The 23,097-nt window shown below is 42.2% G+C and overlaps 1 protein-coding gene across 3 annotated transcripts in view; it reads right to left on the bottom strand.

Annotated features, from left to right (window-relative positions):
- Positions 1-924: 924 nt before the first annotated feature.
- The window catches only part of SPPL2A (signal peptide peptidase like 2A), a 79,470-nt gene continuing 57,297 nt past the window's right edge, over positions 925-23,097 (bottom strand). Inside the window, exons 11-16 of one of the 3 annotated variants that reach the window (XM_029574546.1) lie at positions 15,862-15,918; positions 15,641-15,694; positions 15,095-15,194; positions 12,485-12,562; positions 6,612-6,772; positions 925-2,639 (exon numbers count right to left, since the gene is read on the bottom strand). In XM_029574546.1, the coding sequence (XP_029430406.1) occupies positions 2,565-2,639; positions 6,612-6,772; positions 12,485-12,562; positions 15,095-15,194; positions 15,641-15,694; positions 15,862-15,918 (525 nt within the window). In that variant the 3' untranslated portion in view covers positions 925-2,564. Of the gene's footprint in view, positions 2,640-4,749; positions 4,950-6,611; positions 6,773-12,484; positions 12,563-15,094; positions 15,195-15,640; positions 15,695-15,861; positions 15,919-23,097 lie in introns of those variants that run through there. The other 2 variants (XM_029574548.1, XM_029574547.1) reach the window with 2 other exon arrangements.

The raw sequence follows: 23,097 nt of genomic DNA, 5'->3' as shown, positions 1-23,097 counted from the left end.
CCCACCTCCTAAACCTAACTTTCCCAAAAAATTTTTTATTACTTACAGCTCCTCCGGAGCAGCAGTAATCTTGCGCTGGCCAGCTGCCAGCATGCGCTTCCCCGGGTCAGAGTCGAATGGCACTGTCCTGGCCCACCCAGCCCCTTTGGAGAGACCCTGCACTTGTGCGCATACTGGGGTTTATGCGCGTGGCCGGGTCCCTTATAAAATGCGCACGGCACGCACAAGGCCCGGCCACACACGTAAACCCCGTTATTTAAGCGCTTGGGTCTTGGAAAATTTACTTGAAATATATGAACAAAAATTATATAAACAGCGAAGAAAGAGGAACCATTACCCTCTTATGATTTAGGCTCATCTCAGACTACTTCCAGCGAACATTTTGAAGATCCCTATTTTTATTACAGAGGATGGCCTCAATATTATTACAGCTGAAGATTTTCAGCCTAATTGTCCTCAGAGTCTATGAATGGTCACCATGTTTGTTCAAAGAAACTTTTTTTCTATTCCAATATACATTTTCCTCTACTTGGTTTATAATTTATAAGATTTAAGCTATTTTTTTTGTATTTCTCTCATCAGCTTGCCATTGAAAAGAGCTGTGTAATAGAACTGGCAGGAGAATAGGGGATTTATCAGCTGCTAAAAGCCTGTGCAGCTGCATACACAAAAGTCACAACAACAAAATGGAAAAGCCAAGGCAGGAAAGGAGGTTGTGATGTTTTTCTGGTGAATATTTCCTAGGTTTGTACCTTGGGCAATAGAGGATAAGGTGACTTGGCCAAGGTCATAAAGGAGTGGCAGTGGGATTTGAACCCTGAACCCTGGTTTGTAGCCCTCTGCTCTAACCACTAGGCTACTCCTCCCCTTCCTTCCTCCAAATACCAAACACTTTACCATTATTGTTAAGAAACAGACAGAAAATATGATTCTCTGAATTTGTCTCTTTATTGTGGTTTTGTTCCATTGGATCTACACACAGAAATAACTTAAAGCAATGCACATTCCACTGGCTGAAGTGGACCTTCCTTTCTCAAAAATAATGTTTTTCCAGCTCTCAGGATGTGTTGCTGCAGTCAACACAGGAATAAAGATTTGTCTCATGGTTTTGTCCATATAATTGCAAGGATCAGTTTTATTTGCTGCAATTATATTAGTGCAATATTATGTTTTTACCTCTATAATGTAGCTACAAATTTGAATGGTTGAAGTACCTTAGAAATGCATTACTTGATCACTAAAATGCATCACATGCATTCGTATGGATATAAAAAATACATTGTACAAAATGTTTTGGCTTAAAACTATGGCCCTGTCAATGAATTATAGCAATCTCACTATAAAACAGCCCCCTTCGTTTCTGGGAGCAGTATACAAAACTATCCATGAAGAGTGTCTATCAATTTAAACACTGCCATTTCAAAACACCAAAAATACTTTCACACTGAACTGGAAGTTTAACAAAGGAAGTACAGATCATCATGCCAGTCTGTGTTTAAGAAAACATAATAATCTACTGCTGTAAGTATACTTCCAGAGCAAAAAGATGAATCATTCTGTGTCTCATAATTTCCAGTATGCCTTAATGACATTTTGGTCTAGGTCTGTACAACTTGGAAACAAAATGTCAGGATATTCAGAAGCAACATCTTTACTAAGCTGAGCTGAGTCAATTTTAAAATGATTTGTGTTTGTTGCCAGAATTGCTGATGACACTAAGTACGTGGATGCTATTATGTGTTTTCACACAATGAGAAACTCAAATTAAAAAGTGTATAACAGTAATTCAAGCCAGTTAGTCGCTGGTAATTATACAAGAAATAATGTTAAAAAGCAAAGGTTTCTAGATTTCAGATTTCACCAACCCATGTAAACAAAGGAACAGAGCATTTACTGGAAGAATTCCAGTGACAGAAAGCTGAGAAATGTTACATTACCCACTCCCAATCAATCAATCCATGGCTAATTGGTTTGCATCTTATATGATTTTTGCTTCACCATTCTAATCATTCCAGTCACTGACTGATGACACGAAAACAACTACAGAGATGTATTGCTCTCCACATATTAGTGTCTGACAGCCACCAGAAGCAGCACATGGATTGCACTAGTCAAAGAAATCTACCCCACAGCAATAAAGTATTAAGATGCAAACTTAAAATCATCCACAAACTAAAATATTTTTACACAGCTTCAGTCAGACTATACAGTACATTTGGTATATTTACTATAGTGGTCTGTTATGGAGAAAAATTCTCAGCAAGATGAACTATATAAATATATAAATGCTGCAAACTGCATAGATCAGGTACTTTTATTTAAAGGCACATTCTTCCTATTTATATTGTGGCTGTGAAGAGAACCTAATATATTGTAATTATTTCAAAATATTTAACAGTTCAACATTATAAAAATAGTCATGCATCATTGCAAAAAAACATACTGAACAGGTGCGTTCTTTCATTTTAGTACTACATTCATTTCAATTCTGAATTTGTTAAAAAAAAAACAAAAAAACAAAAAAAAACTCCATAGAACACTATTTCCTGCCAGCTTCTGTAATGTCATTGAACTTCTGAGGGTTCGGGCGCCGTCCCAGAATTGTCTGCATTTACTCCATCATCCAGAGGTTCCATTATCTAGACCGAAACAAAAGCTCAATATAAAAACAAATACAAGCAAGTTCAAACCAGTCAGCTAGCTAAAGCAGATATCTAAGAACGAACTGAAAAGGGATTTAAGCAATACAGCAAGCAGAGGGGAGATCTTATAAGCTAAAGACTTTAAATGATTATCACAACCCGTATATTGATGGTGTGAGGCTTTGAATATTTTTATGGGGAAAAAACCCATACCAGTATAGGTCAAAGTGGTTGCATTTTGTCCACTGTGTTATTCTTGTCATGATCTACCAAGACTCTTCATCTTGCTTTGCATACACAAGCACAGAGAAATGTCTCAAAATTAATGCAGCAAATACAGTTTTGAAGTGTCTTGCCGCAAAATTACCTCCTTTGCCTTTAGGGAAAAGAAAAAAAGACAGAGAGAAGCCCGGCAAATGTCCAGAAAGGGATTTAAAAAAAAAATTGTTTTTAAAAAGAGCTGAAGAGTGTCTGTCATGGCCCAAGTCAGAGACTTCGAAAGAAATAGGACCCTAGAGGATATCCACAACAGACTTCGCTAAATGTTAGCCTCAGAAAATAGACCACCACCAATGCTTTATTTTATTTCATCTGCAAGGGGTGTACAGTGCTATTCAAGCAGTTTAAAATATTTATAAATAAACATACTCATATCTATGTAAGACAAAGTTACTGTTCAATATATTCAAATGCTTCTTAAAATATTAAGTTGGACTTACTATAGAAAAGCCTACAGCTTACGGTAAACAAAATGAAACAGCAGAAAAATGCTAAAGCTGTTCTCCTTGAAAAAACTGTGGACCTTAAGAATTTTTTTTCAACAGCATAATGTAATAAAATGTTTCTGAAAAAGGGCCCTGGATGACAGACTGTATGTTTTTATACTCGAGACAAACGGACAATCACTTGTAGAACTGCCACACATGACAGCAGAATTCATCCTCAAGAAGAACTGGAGAGAAATAATGTAGCATTCTAATGAGGTCAGCTCACTCCTTAAAATCATGGCAGGCTGAGACATGACCAAATGGCGCGGGACTGAAGCGAGCACGTGTAATCAATTATAGGTTTAAAGAGCATATCGTCACTGTGCCATCATTCTTACTTTCGTGTGATTCACACCATCTACAAATCTAAGACATGCTAGGTCATTGTACTGCCTTGAATTTAATCTGCAGAACAATGAAAATGCCCTAAAGGCCACTGACTGCTGTCAGTCGATGTTAACATCCTTCTAAAAACAGGATGACGGCAACACACAACACTGCATATCACTTGAGACCACAGCACTGACCAACAGTGGCCCGAGCCCAGCTGGGCTCTTTAGCTGCCAGGTGCCATTTCTTAATACGTATTACAGCTTACCTTTAAAATCCAAGGGAGCAAAAGTCAGCTAGACTGTGCTCACATTCTTAGATTGCTTAAATGAACAGAAAATACTACCACTAATGTGTGAGTATTTTGTCCAATTCTGGAGGCATTGTCTGGTCCATAACAGCTACAAATTTTAAAACTGAACAAAACTGAAAATGATAAATATCGATTTTATGTAATTAACAGAAAGCTTATACACACTTAAGGGAACCTCTCTATAAATTACACTGACTGTACGTTAGACATCTCTCGCTGCCCAACTGTAGAGAGCACTTGTTACAGGGGGAAATTAAAAAGCTCCATTTCCAGTACTGATCCCTGGGGCACTGCAGGAAAATTTCAAATAAGGACACAATGTTTTTCATGTTCTGATCTAATGGTGCAGGATTAGAAAGAGTGCATACCAAGTCAGAACTGTCATCTTTTGAAACAGCTGTGTGGCTTATAAAACACACCAGTGAAGAGGGATATACTGGTGTGTGCTGGGTACTCGTTAAGAGCCTCTTACCTAACATGCTTAATTTGCTCTTAGCCCTCTATGCTCTCTTTGTAACATGGATGTGAAAACAAATCTGGAAGAGATCTGCAGTACAGTGCTTCAGTAACTTTACCAGTCCTGAAGAAAGTCAGATGCTTTGCAGGTTGTGTTATCTTTAAAGGTCCCTTGTGAAAGAGGGACCTAAGTGGTACAACCACACCTCCAAATAATCTTATATTGGCCCAAAGAAATGTACCTCAGCCTGCTCAGATCACCACAGTCATTATACAATGTATGGCTTTGCTCTTTTTTTTTTTTTTAATTTAAACTTTAAGTTACAGCTGTACAGAAGGAATGAACTGCTTGGCACACATTTCAAAAGTACAACGACTATAAATCACATGCTGAGTCAAAGCTGAATCCAACACCTAAATAGAATTTCTTCATTAATGCATCTGCAAAAAAAAAAAAAAAAAGTCTCAAACACGTGACACTAGGGTTAAAACTTCATAGCACCTAAAAATGGAGGGAAAACATGAATTACTTAGTTTTTGGAGGTGGTTAATCACTCAGTCAAGTGGCACACAGTGAGTGAGAAGATCAAGGCATTCAGAAATGTCTCGGTCTCCAGGATGCAGTGTTTGGAAATACATTATAAGGTGAATTTTAAAAGCGCAGAGCAGATTTTAAAAGCCGCCCAGATATGCTCGTACATGCCACTGAGTGCACAAATGAAAAGTTTCCAAAAAGGGGCACGGGCGTTTCAGGATTTTAGCATGAAATTTGCGCGTAAATACTCATGCGCACTGGTACGCCATGTAAATTTACTTCTGCTATGGAGGATGTGTAAGTTATAAAACAAAATAATCCAGGCAGATCAGCGGGGTTTTAAAGGTCGGGGCTAACGGGGAGAAGGGAGGCTAAAAAAAACAAAAAACTAAGGGGGGTCTGGCAGTCCTATTCCTTAACTGAGCGAACTGGGAAAACTGGCAATGGCAATCGCACGCATGCCTTTTAAAATCCCCCCACTGACACAGCAGAAGCGGCCTTTGCGTGCAAAAGATCGCATCCGCTTAAAATTGAGCACACGGGCGTGCAGTGAGGCTATTTTATAATATGCGCACATATGTTATAAAATGGCCGTGACCCTGGGTGCAGGCTGACAAATGCATGCACATGTGCACCCCTGTTTAAAAGTTACCATACAAGTGTACTTTATCACAGCCTGCAAAACAGCATGCCTTGGCTAAAAAGAGATGTATACCATGGGGTAGATTTTTAAAAAATGCACGTTCGCGTACTTTTGTTGGCGCACCAGTCGCAAACAAAAGTACGCTGGATTTTAGCAGATACGCGCGTAGCCGCGCGTATCTGCTAAAATCCAGGATCGGCGCGTGCAAGGCTGCCGATTTTGGGCAGCTGGCGCGCGCCGAGCCGCGCAGCCTGCCTCTGTTCCCTCCGAGGCCGCTCCGAAATCGGAGCGGCCTCGGAGGGAACTCTCTTTCGCCCTCCCCTCACCTTCCCCTCCCTTCCTCTCCCTAACCCACCCCCCTGGCCCTATCTAAACCCCCCCTACCTTTGTCCAGGGATTTACGCCTCCCAGAGGGAGGTGTCTCGGCGCGCCAGCGGGCTGCTGGCGCGCTGAGACGCAACCCGGGGACGGTTCCGGAGGGCGCAGCCACGCCCCCGGACCGCCCCGGGCCAAAACCACGCCCGGGGGCGTGGTTTCAAAATATATAATCGTAGCAATGTTCCTAGCTAAGGGTGAAGTCTATCCTTCATATTGCTATGCTGTTATTTTTATTCCATTAAATAATGCTCTAACCAATTCTGTACCTGACCTTGGGAAAAATCATTGAGTCTGCGAAAAATCATCAAGAACATGATGGCATTAGTCCTTCTCCACTATCCCCATCAGATGGTGCTGTATGGATCAGGATCAAAAAGTCACATTCCCCATCTGGATAGAGTTTAATGGAAAGAACAGAGACCCTGGGGACTATTAAACAAATCATCTTTGGTTAAGTAGTGAAACATCAGATCTTAAAACGTAACAGATTATGGAGCTATGCAAAAGCATAAATTAGTAAAATTGTTCATTACATATTCTGCTTTACCTGATAATTACTACCATTCCAAAACTTCTTCATTTCCTTGCGACTCCAGGCAACTACTGAACTGGTAAGAAGTATGCAGGGAACTATGTACAGAAGGGCTGGCTGTCCATTTCTCATCAGCACCAAAGCGATGAAAGTTATCATCATGCCAACAGCATAGGCTGGAGAAATCCAAAAGGAAATTGGAGGTTGACAGAAATATAGTATTCTGCATCATACTTTGGTGATCAGTCTCAGTCTGGTAAAAAAAATGCAGGCATGTCCATTTCATTCTGGAAATCTCAAAATCAGGGTTGTATGCTCTGCATTTTCCATTACACTGTTTTTACCTAAATATTGCTTCAAATCATACAGTTTTCCCAAACAACTATGCTGTCTCACTTGATTGCTACCCTCATATACCACTACATGTTTTACTTGTACCAGTTTTCCTGTATAAATTACCCTGATTATCTGCCAGACAATGCTTCTGTCAATTCTTTTCAGACTATAATTTCCCACCTTTTAACCAAAATCACATACTTACTAGTGGCCTTCATATAAGTATATAATCAGGTACAATTTGGGCTTATTTTGTTATGCTGATTTTGGTATTCTCCTGTCTGCTTATAAGATATCACACCACTATAACATCCTTGAGTAAGCAAAATAAAGGTAATGGGATATTCATCCCTTCCCTCACCCTAACAAAAAAATAAATAAATAAATAAAATAAACCTAGCCACTAAATATTTTGGCAGAGGTAAACAGATCTTCTTCCATAGAGAAACAAGTTATCAAGGGAATGAGAATATTTTACATCATAGCAAAAAACTTTGAACAGAAAACCGTACAACCTCAGATGTTAAAGAAACAGGAGTATTTATTAGACCACATTAAGGAGAGAAATAAAGAAATTATATACAAGAAAATATTGGAAATTAACTAATCAGGCCAAAGTACGGTATGACAACTCAAGATATAATAGACCAATTTTCCCTTTTCTGCAGAAATCACTAATTGTACAGGATCACAACACACATATCTACTCCCCTGAATCTTAAAACATCTACAGGGAAATTTCAAAAGAAATACTGTCCCAATGTCATCTGCTTATCAGCTTCTTGGTTAAGGGAAACCAACAAAATAGTTCTATCATTATCGTATATTGAGATTGCTCCAATATTTCAGAAATACTTAAATTCTCATTCAGAGATTCACTTCTTCCTAAATTTCTTTCAGAAGACAATTTACCACTACTAAGAGGTAAATAGTAAATTTTAGGTAAAGTATGCATGTGATCTTTTGGAATTTTCAAAAATTCAAGACAGAACTTTTGCAATGTCTGCAAGGGAGGAACCAAACATCTTGGAAACTTTAAAAATCTCAAATTCAACATTTTAGAGAAATTATCTAAATTTTCAATCTTCTGAGAAAGCAACTTATTTTCATTAATCAAGGAACACTGACACTCACGTAGAACAGAATATCTATCAGAAATTTCAACTAACTTAACTGAATGCTCCTTCAACAACAGCAGAGTGTTCAATCACTTGAGAAGATAAAGTTCTAAGAGATAAGGGACTTTTCAAGATGGGTAATTGCTAACCATAACATATCCAAAGTCACTCTAGCAGGAGAAACGTTTTCCACAGCTGGTACCTGAGGTGTTGCATCACTCGGCATTACCTTGTCTAATCCTAATGACTCCCCATCAGCAATCATGACAGGAGTAGATTATCTCATCGTCCCTATTTCAGCCCCAAGTCCAGGAGATGAGATATCCGATGGCTGCAGTGAAGAAGAGCCATCAGGGCTCAATAACGCAGATGGTAAAGGAAGAGCAGAGGAGACACCTCCAAGCTCTTGGAACCTGAAACACTGCCTCTGAAACATTTCTAGAGTGGGTTGAAGTGGAATGGAGCACAGAAGGTTCGGAGAGGACAGCATGAATGTAGTCCCTCCTCTTCTTACCCATATCCAATCATAGAAATAAAGACAGAGCAAGCAAAAATGTTTCCTCGGGGTGTGCCCCTTAGTCGTGTGGCTTTTGTGCGACACTGGGCAGGAGATTTTAAAAGGGGCAGAAGTCCCCTTCTGATGACATCAGCAGGATTCGAAGCACCTCTGCCCCAGGACTCAAAACGTTATCGGTAAGGCTCCTCCCATTGGAGTTTTTAAGAGAAGATTAAATGCTCAACTGTCTGGGGCTGTTTGCCAGGCAGATACTACCTGGAGATTAGATGTCCTCTTGAGGTCCCTTCTAGCATATCTTTCTCTCATTCAATGATTCTATAATGACATGCATAAGATTTTCAGATGTTTTTGGGCTGCATAAATGTAGACGAATACTTCCATGTGATGTATCAACTAGCTGTCAACAATTCCAAAGTGACAGTACATATCAGCCTATGGATTAAAGTGAGCTAAGAAAACCTGAATATCTTTTGTCAATTTAAACATTTCCTGTTAAGAGATATTAATGCAGGAGCACCGACAGAGATTCAGAACTAGATGACTGGTGACCTGATGGCCTAGCACCAATGCCCACAGAGACCTGACTTTTATGGCTCTTAGGGTAGAGGAAAATTGCAGAGATTGGGGGTTTCTGACTCAGCAGTTTCATTTTGCTTCTTTGCGCATCCGGTTCAAACTGGGATCTGGCACTATGAGTCTTCATTCAGAACTAACTGGTGATTTTCCCTCTCCTTACTTACTTTTAGTCCATAGTAACATAGTAATGATGGCAGAAAAAGACCAAATGGTCCATCCAGTCTTCCCAGCAAGTTTCTTATGGCAGTAACTGCTGCTCTGTGCAGGTTACCCATATGTTTCTATTAAGGGTAGTAACTGCTACTCTGTGGTTACCCCTATGCCTTATGTTAAGGGTAGTAATATTAAACAACCAAAATCAAGCAACTAGCACACCCAAAACAAAGTTATTGCAGAGAAAGACCTTGCATCTGGGTGCCTTCTAGAGATCCTGTATTCATGGGCACTAAAATCCAGTCACTAGGTATCGTCATTGCATGTTTGCTATGACTCCTTCCCCACCCTGGAGGCTAAGTAGCATTCGCAGCTGATCCATTCACAGACTGTATTTACAAGCTCCTATCATTGCTCAAGATCAAAACCTATCCGCTGGCTAGAGAACCCATTTGTACCAGATTCCTGAAGGAAACCTGGTTTTGCTCTGCCAGAGGCCTGTCGCTGCAATGGCTGGACCTAGACAGGTATAGACAAGGGAATAACAATGAATTAAAAGCTAGGTGGCTAACTTGGGGCAGGTTTCAGTTATGAACAGAGCATAAGATACAGATAGAATAGATTTGTTTTATTTATAGTCCACTTTTCAGGCACTTCAAAGCAGATAACATTCAGGTGCTGTAGATATGCCACACTGATTCAGACTGATGGCCATCAAGACCAGCATCCTGTCTGAAAGTGGCCAGATTAGGTCACGAATACCCTGTAGATCCTAAAAAGTAGAAGTATTTCTTGTTGTTCACTCCCAGGGATAAGCGATGGTTTTCCCCAAGAGTACCTGACTAACAGATTATAGACTTTTCTCCCAGGAACTTATCCAAACCCTTTTTGAACTCCACTATACTATTTATTTTATTTAAAAGCTTTTTAATTCCACCCTACCAGGACAAGTAGTTCAGAGTAGATCACACTATTTTACATTCAACACAAAAGGCAAACACTATACCAGTTGCCTTGACCATGTTTGTCTGGAAACAAATTCCATAGCTTGATTGAGCACTGAATAAAAAAACACTTTCCATAATTTGCTTTAAATCTGTTGGATGTAAAATTCATGAAGTGTCTCTTGTTTTAATACCATTTGAAAGGGTAGATAACCAGCCCCTGTCTAACCCTTCCATCCTACGCTTGATTTTATAATCTTCAATCTCTTTTCCAAGCTGAAGAGCCCTAACCTGTTTAGCCTTTCTTCTTAAGAGATACATTCCATCCCCTTTATCATTTTTTATGCCCTTCTCTGTACCTTTTCTAGTTTTGCTATGGGGATGACCAGAACTGGACACAATATTCAAGGTGTGGTTGATAGAGTTGATAGAGGCATTATAATATTTTTTGTTTCATTCGCCATTTCTCTCCAGATAATTCCTAACATTCTATTTGCTTTTTTGATTGCTGCTACACACTGAACTGAGGACGTCCATTATTATCCAGAAGGATTCAGATTCTTTTCCTGGGTGGAGGAGATCTCTTATATGGAATCCACTATTGTATACCTAAAGTTGGGATTATTTTTCTCTATGTGCATAACTCTATCTGTCCACATTACATTTCATCTGCCATTCAGATACCTAGTCCCCTAGTCTAGCAAGGTCCTTTTGCAATTCCTCAATCTGCTGCTGTTTTACAACCTTGAATAATTTTGTGTCATTTACAAATTTGATCATCTTACTCCTTACTCCCCCCTTTCCAGATCATTAATGAATGTGTTAAATAGCACAGGTCCCAGAACAGATCCCTAGGGCACTCCATTACTGATCCTTCTCTATTTGGAAAACTGATCATTTAGTCCTAACCTCTGTTTCCTGTCTTTTAATCTTTTACCAATCCACAATAGAATATTTTCTCTAATCCCATGACTTTTCAATTTGAGGAATCTCTTATGAAGGGCTTTATTAAACGCCTCCTGAAAATAAAAAATACATTATATCAACTGGCTTACTTTTATCCACTTGTTTATTTACATCTTCAAAAAATCTTATAGATTAGTTAGGCAAGACCTCCTTTGCTAAAACCATGTTGATGCTTTCTCAATATACCATTTTTATCTATATGGCTAATAATTTTGTTATTAAGAATAGCTCCTACCATTTTACCCCTCAGACATCAGGCTCAGATGTCTAGTTTCCCAGATTACCCCCGGAGCCCTTTTTAAAGATATATGTTATACTGGCCACTTTCCAGTCTTCAGGTTTTAAAAGATAAGTTAAAGATTACTAGTAACAGGTTTGCAATTTCATAAAGGAGTTCTTTCAGAACTCTGGGCTGAATGCCATCCAGTCCTGGCAATTTGTTACTTTTTAGGTTGTTTGATCTATTACATCTTCCAGTTTCACTGCGATTTTCTTTAGTTGCTCAGAATCACCAAAGAGCATCCCTTTTACCTCTGAGTCATCTAGGAGGTCCAAGTAACTCCTTTCACAGGCTTTTTACTTTAAATGTACTTGAAAAAGTTTAAAGGTTTTTACCTCCATGACAAACTTCTTTTCAAATTTATCCTGCATTACAGTTTTACATCTAACTTGCCAGTGCCTATGCTTTTCCCTATTTTCATCATTTGGGTTTAATTTTTCAAAAAAATGGAAAATGCCATTCTGCCTTTAACTGTATTTGTCACCTCACTATTAAACCATGCTGGCAGTCATTTGGTCTTTCTTCAAACTTTAATGCATGGAATACATTTTGCCTGGGTTTCCAAGATGGTATTTTTAAACAAATGTCCTTGTCTCATGTGAACTTTCAACCTTGGCAACTGCTCCTTTTAGCTTAATTCTAATACCCCCATTTTATCATAGTCTCCCTTTTTAAAGTTGAATATTACAGCAGTAGTATTACTTAGCATGTGCCCTCCAGTGATTATGTCAAATTTAATTGCAATAGGGATATACCTATTGTACCTGAATGTAACGTTCATTGAGGTACCAATAAAAAGGCATGAACTAATCTAAAACAAAATTAAAAAAAAAAAAAATTACTATTGCCAAGTATATCCACCACCCCTTGCACTAGGGTCTTATGCTCCACTGAGAACTAGAACTAAAGTAGGTCTCCCCTTGGTTAGTTAGTTTTAGAACTAATTATCAAAACAGTATTAAGCAACAACTAAGAACATATTATAACAAAACATTTACCTACTGTACAGGAAACATAATAAATGTACGAAGAACTTGTCCAAATATCAAACCTGCGACAATAGGCAACTGCAAGACCTAAACAAAAAAATAAAAAAAGGTATAATTAAAAAACAATTTTCAACCTTTGTTGGAGGGAATGTGGATAGAGGGGGACATTATCCCTCTAAGATACAGAAGATTTAAAGGTATGAGGCAGTATAAGAAATAGCAGGGATTACACACAAGTTTCTCCATTCTGGGACTAGCCCAAAACAGTCGTAAACTAGAGGTGCTGTTTTTGTCTAGGCAGAAGAGCCCTTCGCCACCTTGGTTTTGCGAATGGCTTCAGAGAACATGGCAGATCATGGAAATAAATATTTTATCTGTAGAAGCTTAGAAAGATCGGAGGGCCTTTTGTTAAGTATGATAATGGAACGGGCTGAGGGATTTCAGTGAAATCACTTTTAGGAGTTGCCATAGGGTGAGGTAATAGTTTTCACTTTGCGGGGACAGGGCATGGGCAAGTGTTTCTGATGTAAACATGGTTTTTGTTTTATGGTACTTGGCTTTAGTAGCAGGTTTGATCAATCTCAGCCTGGTAATTGAGATTTACTGGGCCTATTTATATTCATTGCAGTATGCATAAGCCTTGCTCTGTACAAGCTCATTTTCCAGGTTCAGGAAGACATAATAAAAAGATTTAAAGAGAAAGAAAAAATATTAAGTTGTGTCAAATCATGAATATCCCAATTAATGACAAAATTATTTCATTTAGTGAGAAGAGCATAAGAAAAGTTCCTATATTATAGGAATAAATCCATAATTAAAAAGGTCAAAATGTTAAATTTTGTTTTCATAAACAAAAATGGTTTCTTAAAGATCAACTGCCAAAAGTTATCCAAAATTCACTTTAAATACATTTTTTATTATATTTTAAATAAATACATAATTCATAGCAAGTACTATTACTTAGTCAAAACTAATACAGCAGGCTGTTACCAAAACAGTGGGAGTGGAGGATTAGCTTTGTACAGTGTTTCACAACCTTTTCTATGCCAGAGGCCAGCTAGCTCCTTCCTTAAACTAAGTGAACTGACTGCAGCATGGATAAGAAGGGGGGCAGAACAGGTCCCCAGAAAATTAAAGAGAGGGGGGGGGATATACGGTACTCTCCCCCCCCACCCGTAGTTTAATCTCACGAGTCAAACCCTTCAGCTGGCCTGCCATTTTAAGAAGATAGCTAGCCAGTTTAAGAAAACTGTTTTCTTTAAAAAGTTGCTCTTATTAGAAAACAAACCTCTCTCTCTCCTTGGGTATATGTCACCGTGTGCAGTTGCTTAAAGTTTTTCTTCTTAGATTGCAAGCCCTCTGGAATAGGGAACTACCTACTGTGCCCGACTGTAATTTGCCTTGAGCTCAGATTTGGAAAAGCAAGTAATTAAATCTACAAAATCCAGTCCAATACAGCAATGATGACTGCTACTGCTAAGCCCTTTCTGATTATCTTATATCTCCCCTTAAATAATAAAGCAGAGCACCACATTGCTCAAAATTTCATTTATTTAATGCTGTCAATAGAAAATAACTTGACCGATGCTTTGGTGTCTGTTTACTCCTGCATCAAAATTCTTAAATACACTGTAAAATATCTCTCTCTCTATCTATATCTATATAATGCACTTGCGGTGGCTTAGCTGGATCTGGTCTATCACTGGGAGTGGAAGGGTACATGCCCACTCCATTCTCAGCTAGGGCAGAATATGGTTGGGAGAAAAAGGATGCAGGTGGCTGCTGTCGAGTACTGGCGCGAGATCCTTGAAAGTCAGCTATGGAGAAGGCTGAAGGCCCCGTTACAATGGCTGGAGCAGAAAGCATGTACACTCTTCCTTCTCAGGTGTGGCAATGGCAGAACATATTAGGCACAGCATAGCTAGGAGCATGCATATCCAGGCCTGCAGAACTTGGAAGGTGACTCCTGGGGCAACGAGACTGGAGGCAGAACTCCCAGACATGCGTGAGTAGGAGGAGCAAAAATGAATGCATGCTCGGGTCAGGCTGGGGAGAAGGATGAGAGTCCTCTGGTTGAGCAGAGTTAGTGGAGGTGAGAATGCTGGGATCGCGTGCTGCTGTCATCGCCCCACAAATGTTTTTCGGATTTCAGCTAGTTCTTTCATAATAGCTTTATTCACATTATTCAATTTTTCAATGAAGAAATGCAATTTCATAAAATGATAGAGATGCTTTAACCTTAGCACCAACGTTAAAATCACTATGAATATATGATCCATGCAGATGAACTCAAGTGCACTTTAGTACATTATTTGGCACCGTAGATACTTTGGAGGTAGATATAACTTTTGTGGACTGACACTCAAGTTCCATATTCCCCATTGGTCTCTGGTTCCAGATGAGCTGAAAGAATAAATGGCTGATAAGTGGCCAAATTGTTGAGAAAGGGGGAACTACCAGGGCTACAGACTGGCATTTTGTCAGACCCCAAGTTCTATTTTTAACATATCTGATCTGTTTTTGCTACAAGGAAGGAAAACACTGCTATTTTAACGGCATACGACAAAAACAAAACAAAAACAAAAAATATAAAAATGCTATGAAAACAGACACACCAACCTGGCAAAATGATATCTCCAAAGCCCAGCAATGAGAAAGGCATTCCGCATAATGTAAGTGCAGAGAAGTCCAGTCTAGGCACCCTAATAACCACTGGTAACTGCAAAACAATGAAAACAGAGAAGCCCACAGTCAAACATTTATACCTGAAACATATAATTTTGGGAAGACAGTGATATACAATACAGTGGAAATATTTATTTGCTCATCTAATTTATGTTTAAAATGAAAAAAAAAAAGTGTAATTAGAGAGACCAAGTTAAAAGAGCGAGAATCAACTTGTTATATGTGCAAAAGATGCTTTAAGGAGCTCAGAAAATGATTTGCAGTTTTATAGACTATGAAAAAAAAAAATCTAGACAGCATTATATCACCATAGGTAAGATCACAGTAAAAACCCAAAGGTTCCTACCATCTATAATAGTTATGCCCAATAGTAAATAGCTAGGCTGAAGAGAATTAAAAGAAGTTTGACACAAGCATATTTTCTCCCAAAGAAAAAAGTGAGATCAGTAGTTGTGAACTTATCTAAAATCCAATCCTTACTTTCTCACGTGGAGCAGAGGGTTCAGCAGGCACCTCCACCAAGTTTCCATCACTCTAGGATCAAATCCAAGTTAACAGGCATTTAATAATTTACAGAAACCAGCCAAGTTGCCTATATTATGTCAAAATAAAAATGCACATCTCTATGTTTTAAATTAGCAGTGGGAAAGGGACAGCATTTTTCTCATATTTAAGTTCTATATAATGCCATTTATTGTTACCTTCTCATCACTCTCCAAGGGGCCAGCTGCAACTTCAACCATAATGCTTTCCCCACTCTAAAAAAACAAAACAAAAAAAACCCAATGTTATGTGTAGTTAGTGACTAGTTAGTGACTGCCCTTACCTTTTAGACTGTTAGTCTAAAAGGTAAGGGCAGAAAATCAGCATTCTGACTGAACAGGCCGGGAGGCTAAGGTTGTTGCACTTAAAGCTGAGCAAACCTTGTGAGGCTTGAGCCTAACCCCTTGCTCAAATTGTCAAGGGGGTGTGCCAAGTCAGACCAGCCTCTGTCCCCCCCCAAAAAAGGCTCTGGGTTGGGCATGTTTTATGCTGGGGAAATACCCTTCCTTTTCTTCTTTACCTAACATGTAAGGAGAACTTGCTCCTCAATGTGCAAAACTCACTTTCATACAGGTGAATCCTATATTTCTTCTTCTAACTCCCTTCTCACTATACTTTGATGGCCCCAATGCATTCTGATAAGTGTAATTCCATGTTCAGCAGAATGGTAAATCAGAATCCACTGGAATATAGTTAGAAATGGTAGGTAAAAAAAAATTTCCCTTTTTAATCTTGGATTATTACAGCAATACACAAACCCAGAATAAATACTGATTCCTCAGTTTAGCAAATAAGGGCAATTTATTTCTTGAAAACCTGATTTTTCCTCCTACATCGTAGAGAGGACTTAACTGAATTTAACATTCCATCTATGCAACCCAACTGCCTAGATTTATTTTGATTTATATTCTGCCTTTCAGACACTTTCAGGTTTGCGCATTACATCACCGAAGTGTTTTACCACAGTACAGTTGTGTGCAAAAGTTTAGACATTCTGTCTAAAAGAAAATTACTTCTTACCTGCTAATTTTCGTTCCTGTAGTACCAAGGATCAGTCCAGTCGGTGGGTTATGTCCCCCGTCCAGCAGATGGAGTCAGACAAGGCTTCGAAGGGTGCTGACATAAGTACGTGTGCACCCTCTGCAGGAGCTCAGTATAGAGAATATCAAAGCCAAAAACAACCACTTACCAAGGCTGGATCAAGTGCTACAATCATAAAACAACATTACAACTGAGGCAACGAGTGCCACAGAACTGAAACTTGCAGAACGAACTAACTAACAGATTCGTTAGTTGAACAGGCTCTAGAAGTCGAGCGTAATTCAAAACAAAGAGAAACAGAGTGCAGTGAATAGATCGAGCAGGGAAGAAAGTACCCCCCAAAAAACCACCATAATCGAGAGGCGGGCGTCTGGACTGATGCTTGGTACTACAGGAACGAAGGTAAGAAGTAATTTTCTTTTCCCTGTATGTACCAGGATCAGTCCAGACGGTGGGATGTACCAAAGCTTCCCTACACTGGGTGGGCCCTTGAAAGCCCTGCTCGAATGACTTGGTTGCCAAAATATCCAGAGGACGACGACGGTAGATGCAAACGGTAATGTCGTGCAAAGGTATGAAGAGACTTCCAAATCGCCACTCGGCAGATCTCCTGGGAGGAAACAGACTGTACTTCAGCCCAGGATGCAGCTTGAGAACGGAGCAAGTGCGCTTTAATCCCCCGCGGAGGATCCCGACCCGTACCTATGTACGCTGAGACTATGGCTTCCTTAAGCCATCTTGCAATCGTCATCTTCGAGGCCTGGGAACCCCTCCTTGGTCCCGACCACAACACAAACAAGTGGTCTGAGACTCGAAATTTATTAGTGACCTCCAAGTAGTGAGAAGTATGCCTGAACACAACCAAAATGGAGAAGGAATTCCCCAGAACCCTCTGCGTGTCTTTGGCCTGCCTGGGCTGAATGGACTCTGAGTGACTTACAGAATGTCCCTGGATATCTGTGGAGGCAAGCTGGCACCAGACAGGTGATGTCTATTCATAGAGTCACAAAGAAGAAACCACAGGGGAGCTTCAGGCACTATTCTCAGGAGTTTGTAATCCACACAGTTACAGACGTGTTGATTGTCTTGACCAGTAAAAGTTTACCAGAACAAAGAAAGTCATGGGAAATGGGCTACACATCCTGGGAAGCCAATCAGGGATAGTTAGCGATGATTTAATCATGCAGTTGACATTACAACTTATGTAAATGATCCTTTGGGCAGTCATGCAAGTCTCTACAACCTTCCACCCTGTATTTGAATGTTATCTATAAAACAAGGATCACTTTCTGTATACAAGGAGATGCTGGTCAGTTTGAAAGACTAAGGGCACCCAGTACCCAGCATCTCCCGAGAACACTTATATTGACTAATAAAAATACATTATACTTTTTGCTGAGTCTAAGAGTTCTTGTGTCCCTGGCCATAAGCATAGAGTAAGATTTAACAATAGCGAAGGAGAACCCGCTTGACATCCAGAGAACGAAGGTGACCAGATTCCCCCGCTGAGAAGGACGGAAGCTTGACCGTCTGATTCAGGTGGAAAGACGAGACGACCTTGGGTAGAAAGGAGGGCACTGTGTGTAGGGAAAACCCTGAATCTGTGAACCGGAGATAGGGTTCTCTGCAGGAGAGCGCTTGGAGTTCAGAAATGCGGCGTGTGGAACTTATGGCCACCAGGAAGACAGTCTTGAGCGTGATATCCTTAATGGTGGCATTTCGTTGGGGCTCAAAAAGCGGCCCCACCAGAGTCCGGAGTACCAAATTAAGACTCCAAGAAGGGAACGGATCCCTGACCGGGGGCTGTAAATGTTTCGCCCCTTTAAGGAAGTGGGCGATATCCTGCTGTCCCAAGAGAGAGGAATGGTCTGCGTACTGGAGAAGCAAGCCCAGGGCAGCGACCTGAACTCTCAAGGAATTGTAGGCGAGTCCTTTATCCAAACCGTCTTGAAGGAACGCCAAAATCTGAGGGACAGAGGCCCTCAAGATATGGGTATCATGCGCTGTGCACCACATAGGTAACCAAAGGGGAAAGGTCTTGGAACTGAAAGTGTCGTTTCAGAATCTTGAAGCGAAGAAACCTCTGATGTGTCTTGAGAATGGGGATGTGGAGATAGGCCTCTGTCAGGTCGAGGGAGGCAAGGAATTCCCCTTGATGTACTGCCGCAATCACGGAACGCAGGGTCTCCATGCGGAAACTGAGGACCCTTAGGGACTTGTTGACCTCCTTGAGATCCAGGATTGGGCGGAAAGAACCGTCCTTTTTGGGCACGACGAAGTAGATTGAATAATGGCCCAAGCCCACCTCTCCGAAGGGGACGGGAGCAATGGCCCCGAGGCTCAGAAGTCTGTCCAAGGTCTGCTGCACTGCAGTGCAAGGCGAGAAGAGAAACCTGTCCCTTGGGCGGCGGGCAAACTCCAAAGCGTAGCAGTTCTTTAAGATGCCTAGGACCCACTGGTCCGAAGTGATGCGAACCCACTCCTCGTAAAAGCGAGAGATTCGTCCACCGATCCGCGGAGTGGATGGGCTCAGCATCATTGAGCGGGCTTGGACGAGGCCCCCTGACTCGTCCCCTCCCGAGCGGGCCTGCGACCGCAAAAGGAACGGGGCCAGGACTGTGATCTGGAAGACGGAGTCCGGGGCCCCTGTTTGTAGCGACGCTGCACCCGGGAGCGGGATCTACAGGAAGTAAAAGGCCTGAGGTTTCGCTGGCGGTCCTCTGGCAGCTTGTGGACCGAATTCTCCCCCAGAGACTTGATGATCTGATCAAGATCTTCACCGAAGAGGAACTTGCCCTTGAAAGGAAGAGAACCAAGACTGGACTTGGAGGAGGTATCCGCCGACCAGTTGCGAAGCCATAAGAGGCGCCGTGCTGAAACCACGGAGACCATGGATCTCGCAAGGACGCGGAACAAATCATACAAAGCGTCCGCCCCATAAGCTATGGCGGACTCTAGACGGTCCGCCTGTCGCGCTTCCTCGGATGGTAAATCCTGTGAGGTCATTAGCTGTTGTACCCAGCGGAGGCTCGCCCTCTGTGCCAGGGAGCTACAGATGGCGGTGCGCATCCCCAAAGCCGAGACCTCAAATACCCGCTTAAGGTAGACCTCCAGCTTCCTATCCTGAGTATCCCGCAGAGCTGTGCCACCTGTCACCGGTATGGTCGTCCTCTTGGTCACCGCCGAGTCCACTTTTGGAACCTTAATCAACTCCAAGAAATCCTCCGGGAGAGGATAAAGTTTTTCCATGGCGCATCCGACCTTAAGAGATGTCTCGGGAGTATCCCACTCCCTGGCTAACAATTGTAGAAAGGTGGGATGGGTGGGAAAGGCCCGGGATAGAGGGCGCAAGCCGGCTAAGAGCGGATCCCCCTTCCTGGCGGACGAGGTGACAACTGGAACCGGAGGTGCTGGTGGGTCGGGTGGGGGGGGGGGGGGGGGGCAAGGTCCAACTCCTGAAGGATCTGCGGAATAAGGTCCTCAAGCTCTTCCTTCCGAAAGATGCGTAGGACCCGCGGGTCATCGCACTCTAGTTGTATCTCCGAGATCAGATCGTCTGGATGAGACGGGGCATTCCTCCCACGGATCCGGGACAGATCCCGTGTCCCCCCCCAGCGAGAGGGGCGCGAAGTGGACCCTGGAAGCCTCCACTAACCGGGGCGCCTTGGCGGGAGGCGGGTCCGGACTGGCCGCCCTAGGAACCTCCAGGCGCTGCAGATAAGCATTGTGCATCAGCACAATGAACTCCGGGGAAAAAGGTGGGGGGACCCCTTGGGTGGGGGGGGGGGGGGGCGATGGGTGACGCATCCGGTGGGCCCTGGGCCCCTAAGGCACCAATCGGAGCAAGAATCGGTGGTTCTCCCCCATCAGAATACTCTCCTTCCTCCCCTGAAGGTTGTTGGAGCTGATCGGGAGAATTCAAAATGGCCGCCGTTCCCGCAGATAGCGGCGAAGGGGCCGGCCCCCGAAGCCCGGATCGAGCTGAGAGGCGGTGAGGAGGAAGGTCCAGCGGCCCAGAGGAGCCCTCCCCACCAGGGAGGCACCAGGAACAGACTCCCTCCCTTGAAATCCTCGACCCCAGCTCGCCACAGGCAGAGCAGCGGGACGGCCGCGGCATGCTGACAGGCAGCCGGGGGAGGGGCAAGGTGAGGAGAAAAATCACCACGGGAAGTGGGGTAGAAGCCCTGCGCTCCCCCGAGTGCCCCGGAACAGCAGCAGAGGAATGCTCCCCCTCTGCTGCGGTGGCCCCGGGGAATGAAACGTCGTGGGGCCACGGGACAACCTGCGGCAACGTGGGGGGGGGGGGGGGGGGGAAGAGAGGCTGGCACCATCAGCTTTCCCCCAGCAAAAGGCAGCTACCGCTAAAAAGAAGAAATTCACAATGAAGAAGCCACAAATTCAAACACTTACCCGAAGGCAGAATAGAAGCGAGGAGGGAGACTGAAATCAGCCTTGCCTGCAAGCTCCGTGAGAGGAACTCTCCTCGCTCCTCCCTCTTTTTCTTTAAACAAACTTTTTGACAACTCTAAAACAAAACTTTTTCAATAACCTTGATCCAGCCTGAGTATAACAAGACTAACTAAAGGAAAATCCTTCATGGAGGGGAAGCACCAGGTTCCCCTACACTCATCTGCTGGAGTCAGAGATATACTGGGCTCCTGCAGAGGGTGCACACGTACTTATGTCAGCACCCTTCGAAGCTTTGTCTGACTCCATCTGCTGGACAGGGGACATAACCCACCGTCTGGACTGATCCTGGTACGTACAGAGAATTGGGTGTTTTAATAAATCTCTAAGTAAACAGAAGATGCAATAACCTCTACATGGTAGAAAGTTAAACGTTACAACAGAATATCAATCTACTCAAGAAAATCGACCACTTAATGCTGTTATACAGAAATAAAAATCATCATCAAGGATGGTCAAGAAATATTTTAAACATCTTACAAGGTGCACTTCAGCATCTATTTATAAATAGAAAACAATCAGACACCTTCAGCTGGTGGGTGATGACTTTGCATTGTTCTGATTTGAGCTGTACACTCAAGTTTCTTAACTATGTTTCTGTCAGTTGCAAGCTGGAAATGTTTAGAGACTATTTTTATAGCCTTCCCTTGCTTTTATAAAAAAGTGAATTATCTTCATTTTCAAATGCTCATACAGCTGCTTAGAAGAGCACGACTGTTGAAAGTAGACAAAGCAGTCAGGGTATTTGTTAAACTGTAGAATTGTCTTCATCTGAGTAACTGAAGGCCTAAAAGTCACATAATTTGAGCCTTAATCAAAAAAAAAAAAAAAAAAGTAGTAATGAAGCAAATAGAAAAGTAGCCAAAAGTTTAGATATATTCCCTTTTTTATTTTCAACTTGTTAAAATCAGCAGCTAAATAGTAATTTTGCATTAAACATTGCAGAATGATGTACTTTGTCCACAAATTCAGAAACCACCAGGTCAAATAACTCCTAAAGGTATCCCAAAAAATTAACCCAGTAGTCAGATGTCTCCAAACCCTTGTAATATTTTTGTGTATGTAGAGAGACATGAAATATTACTCTTTAACAGCATTTGTCAAGGATGTGCAATTGCTTTTGCCAAATTGGAAAATTTCAAAGAAATAGTCCAATTCAGCTTGGGTTGGAGGACCCGAATCCAGAGATGGATTTTCTCTGAACTTCGGGGAAAATTCGTTGTTCAGGTTAGCGCGGGGGGGTGGGGGCACATTAAAAAAAAACAAAAAAAACCCCAAATCCCAAAGCCACCCCAACCCTTAAAATTTAGTTAATTACAACCCCCCACCCTTCTGACCCTCCCAAAACTTGCCTAAAGTCCCTGGTGGCCCAGCGGGGGTCCTGGGAGCAATCTCCCGCTCTCGGGCCATCGGCAGCCAGTAAACAAAATGGTAAGGGCAAAGGGCCACCGGCGCCATGTGACAGGTGCTACCAGTGCCATTGGTCAGCCCGTCACATGGTAGGAGCAATGGACGGCTGGCGCCATCTTAGAAAATGGCACGGGCCATCCATTGCTCCTTCCACGTGACAGGGGCTGACCAATGGCACCGGTAGCCCCTGTCACATGGTAAGGGCAAAGGGCCACCGGCGAAATTTTGTTTACTGGCTGCCGACGGCCTGAGAGCAGGAGATTGCTCCCGGGTCCCCTGCTGGACCAACACGGACTTTAGGCAAGATTTGGGAGGTCCAGAGAGTGGTGGTGGTGGGGGGGGGTGTTGTAATTAACGAAATTTGAAGGGTTGGGAGGGGAGGTTTTGGCGAAAATTGCTGAGAAAAAAAAAAATGACCCGATGGAAAACGAAGTTTTCCACAGGTTGACTGACCCGTAGCCCGACCCGGCATAAGA

Source organism: Rhinatrema bivittatum, chromosome 13 (assembly GCF_901001135.1).
Source record: "Rhinatrema bivittatum chromosome 13, aRhiBiv1.1, whole genome shotgun sequence".
NCBI classification, from domain to species: Eukaryota; Metazoa; Chordata; class Amphibia; order Gymnophiona; family Rhinatrematidae; genus Rhinatrema; species Rhinatrema bivittatum.
The sequence above is the reverse complement of the archived record's forward strand: the minus strand, read 5'-3'. Positions and strand labels throughout refer to the sequence as shown.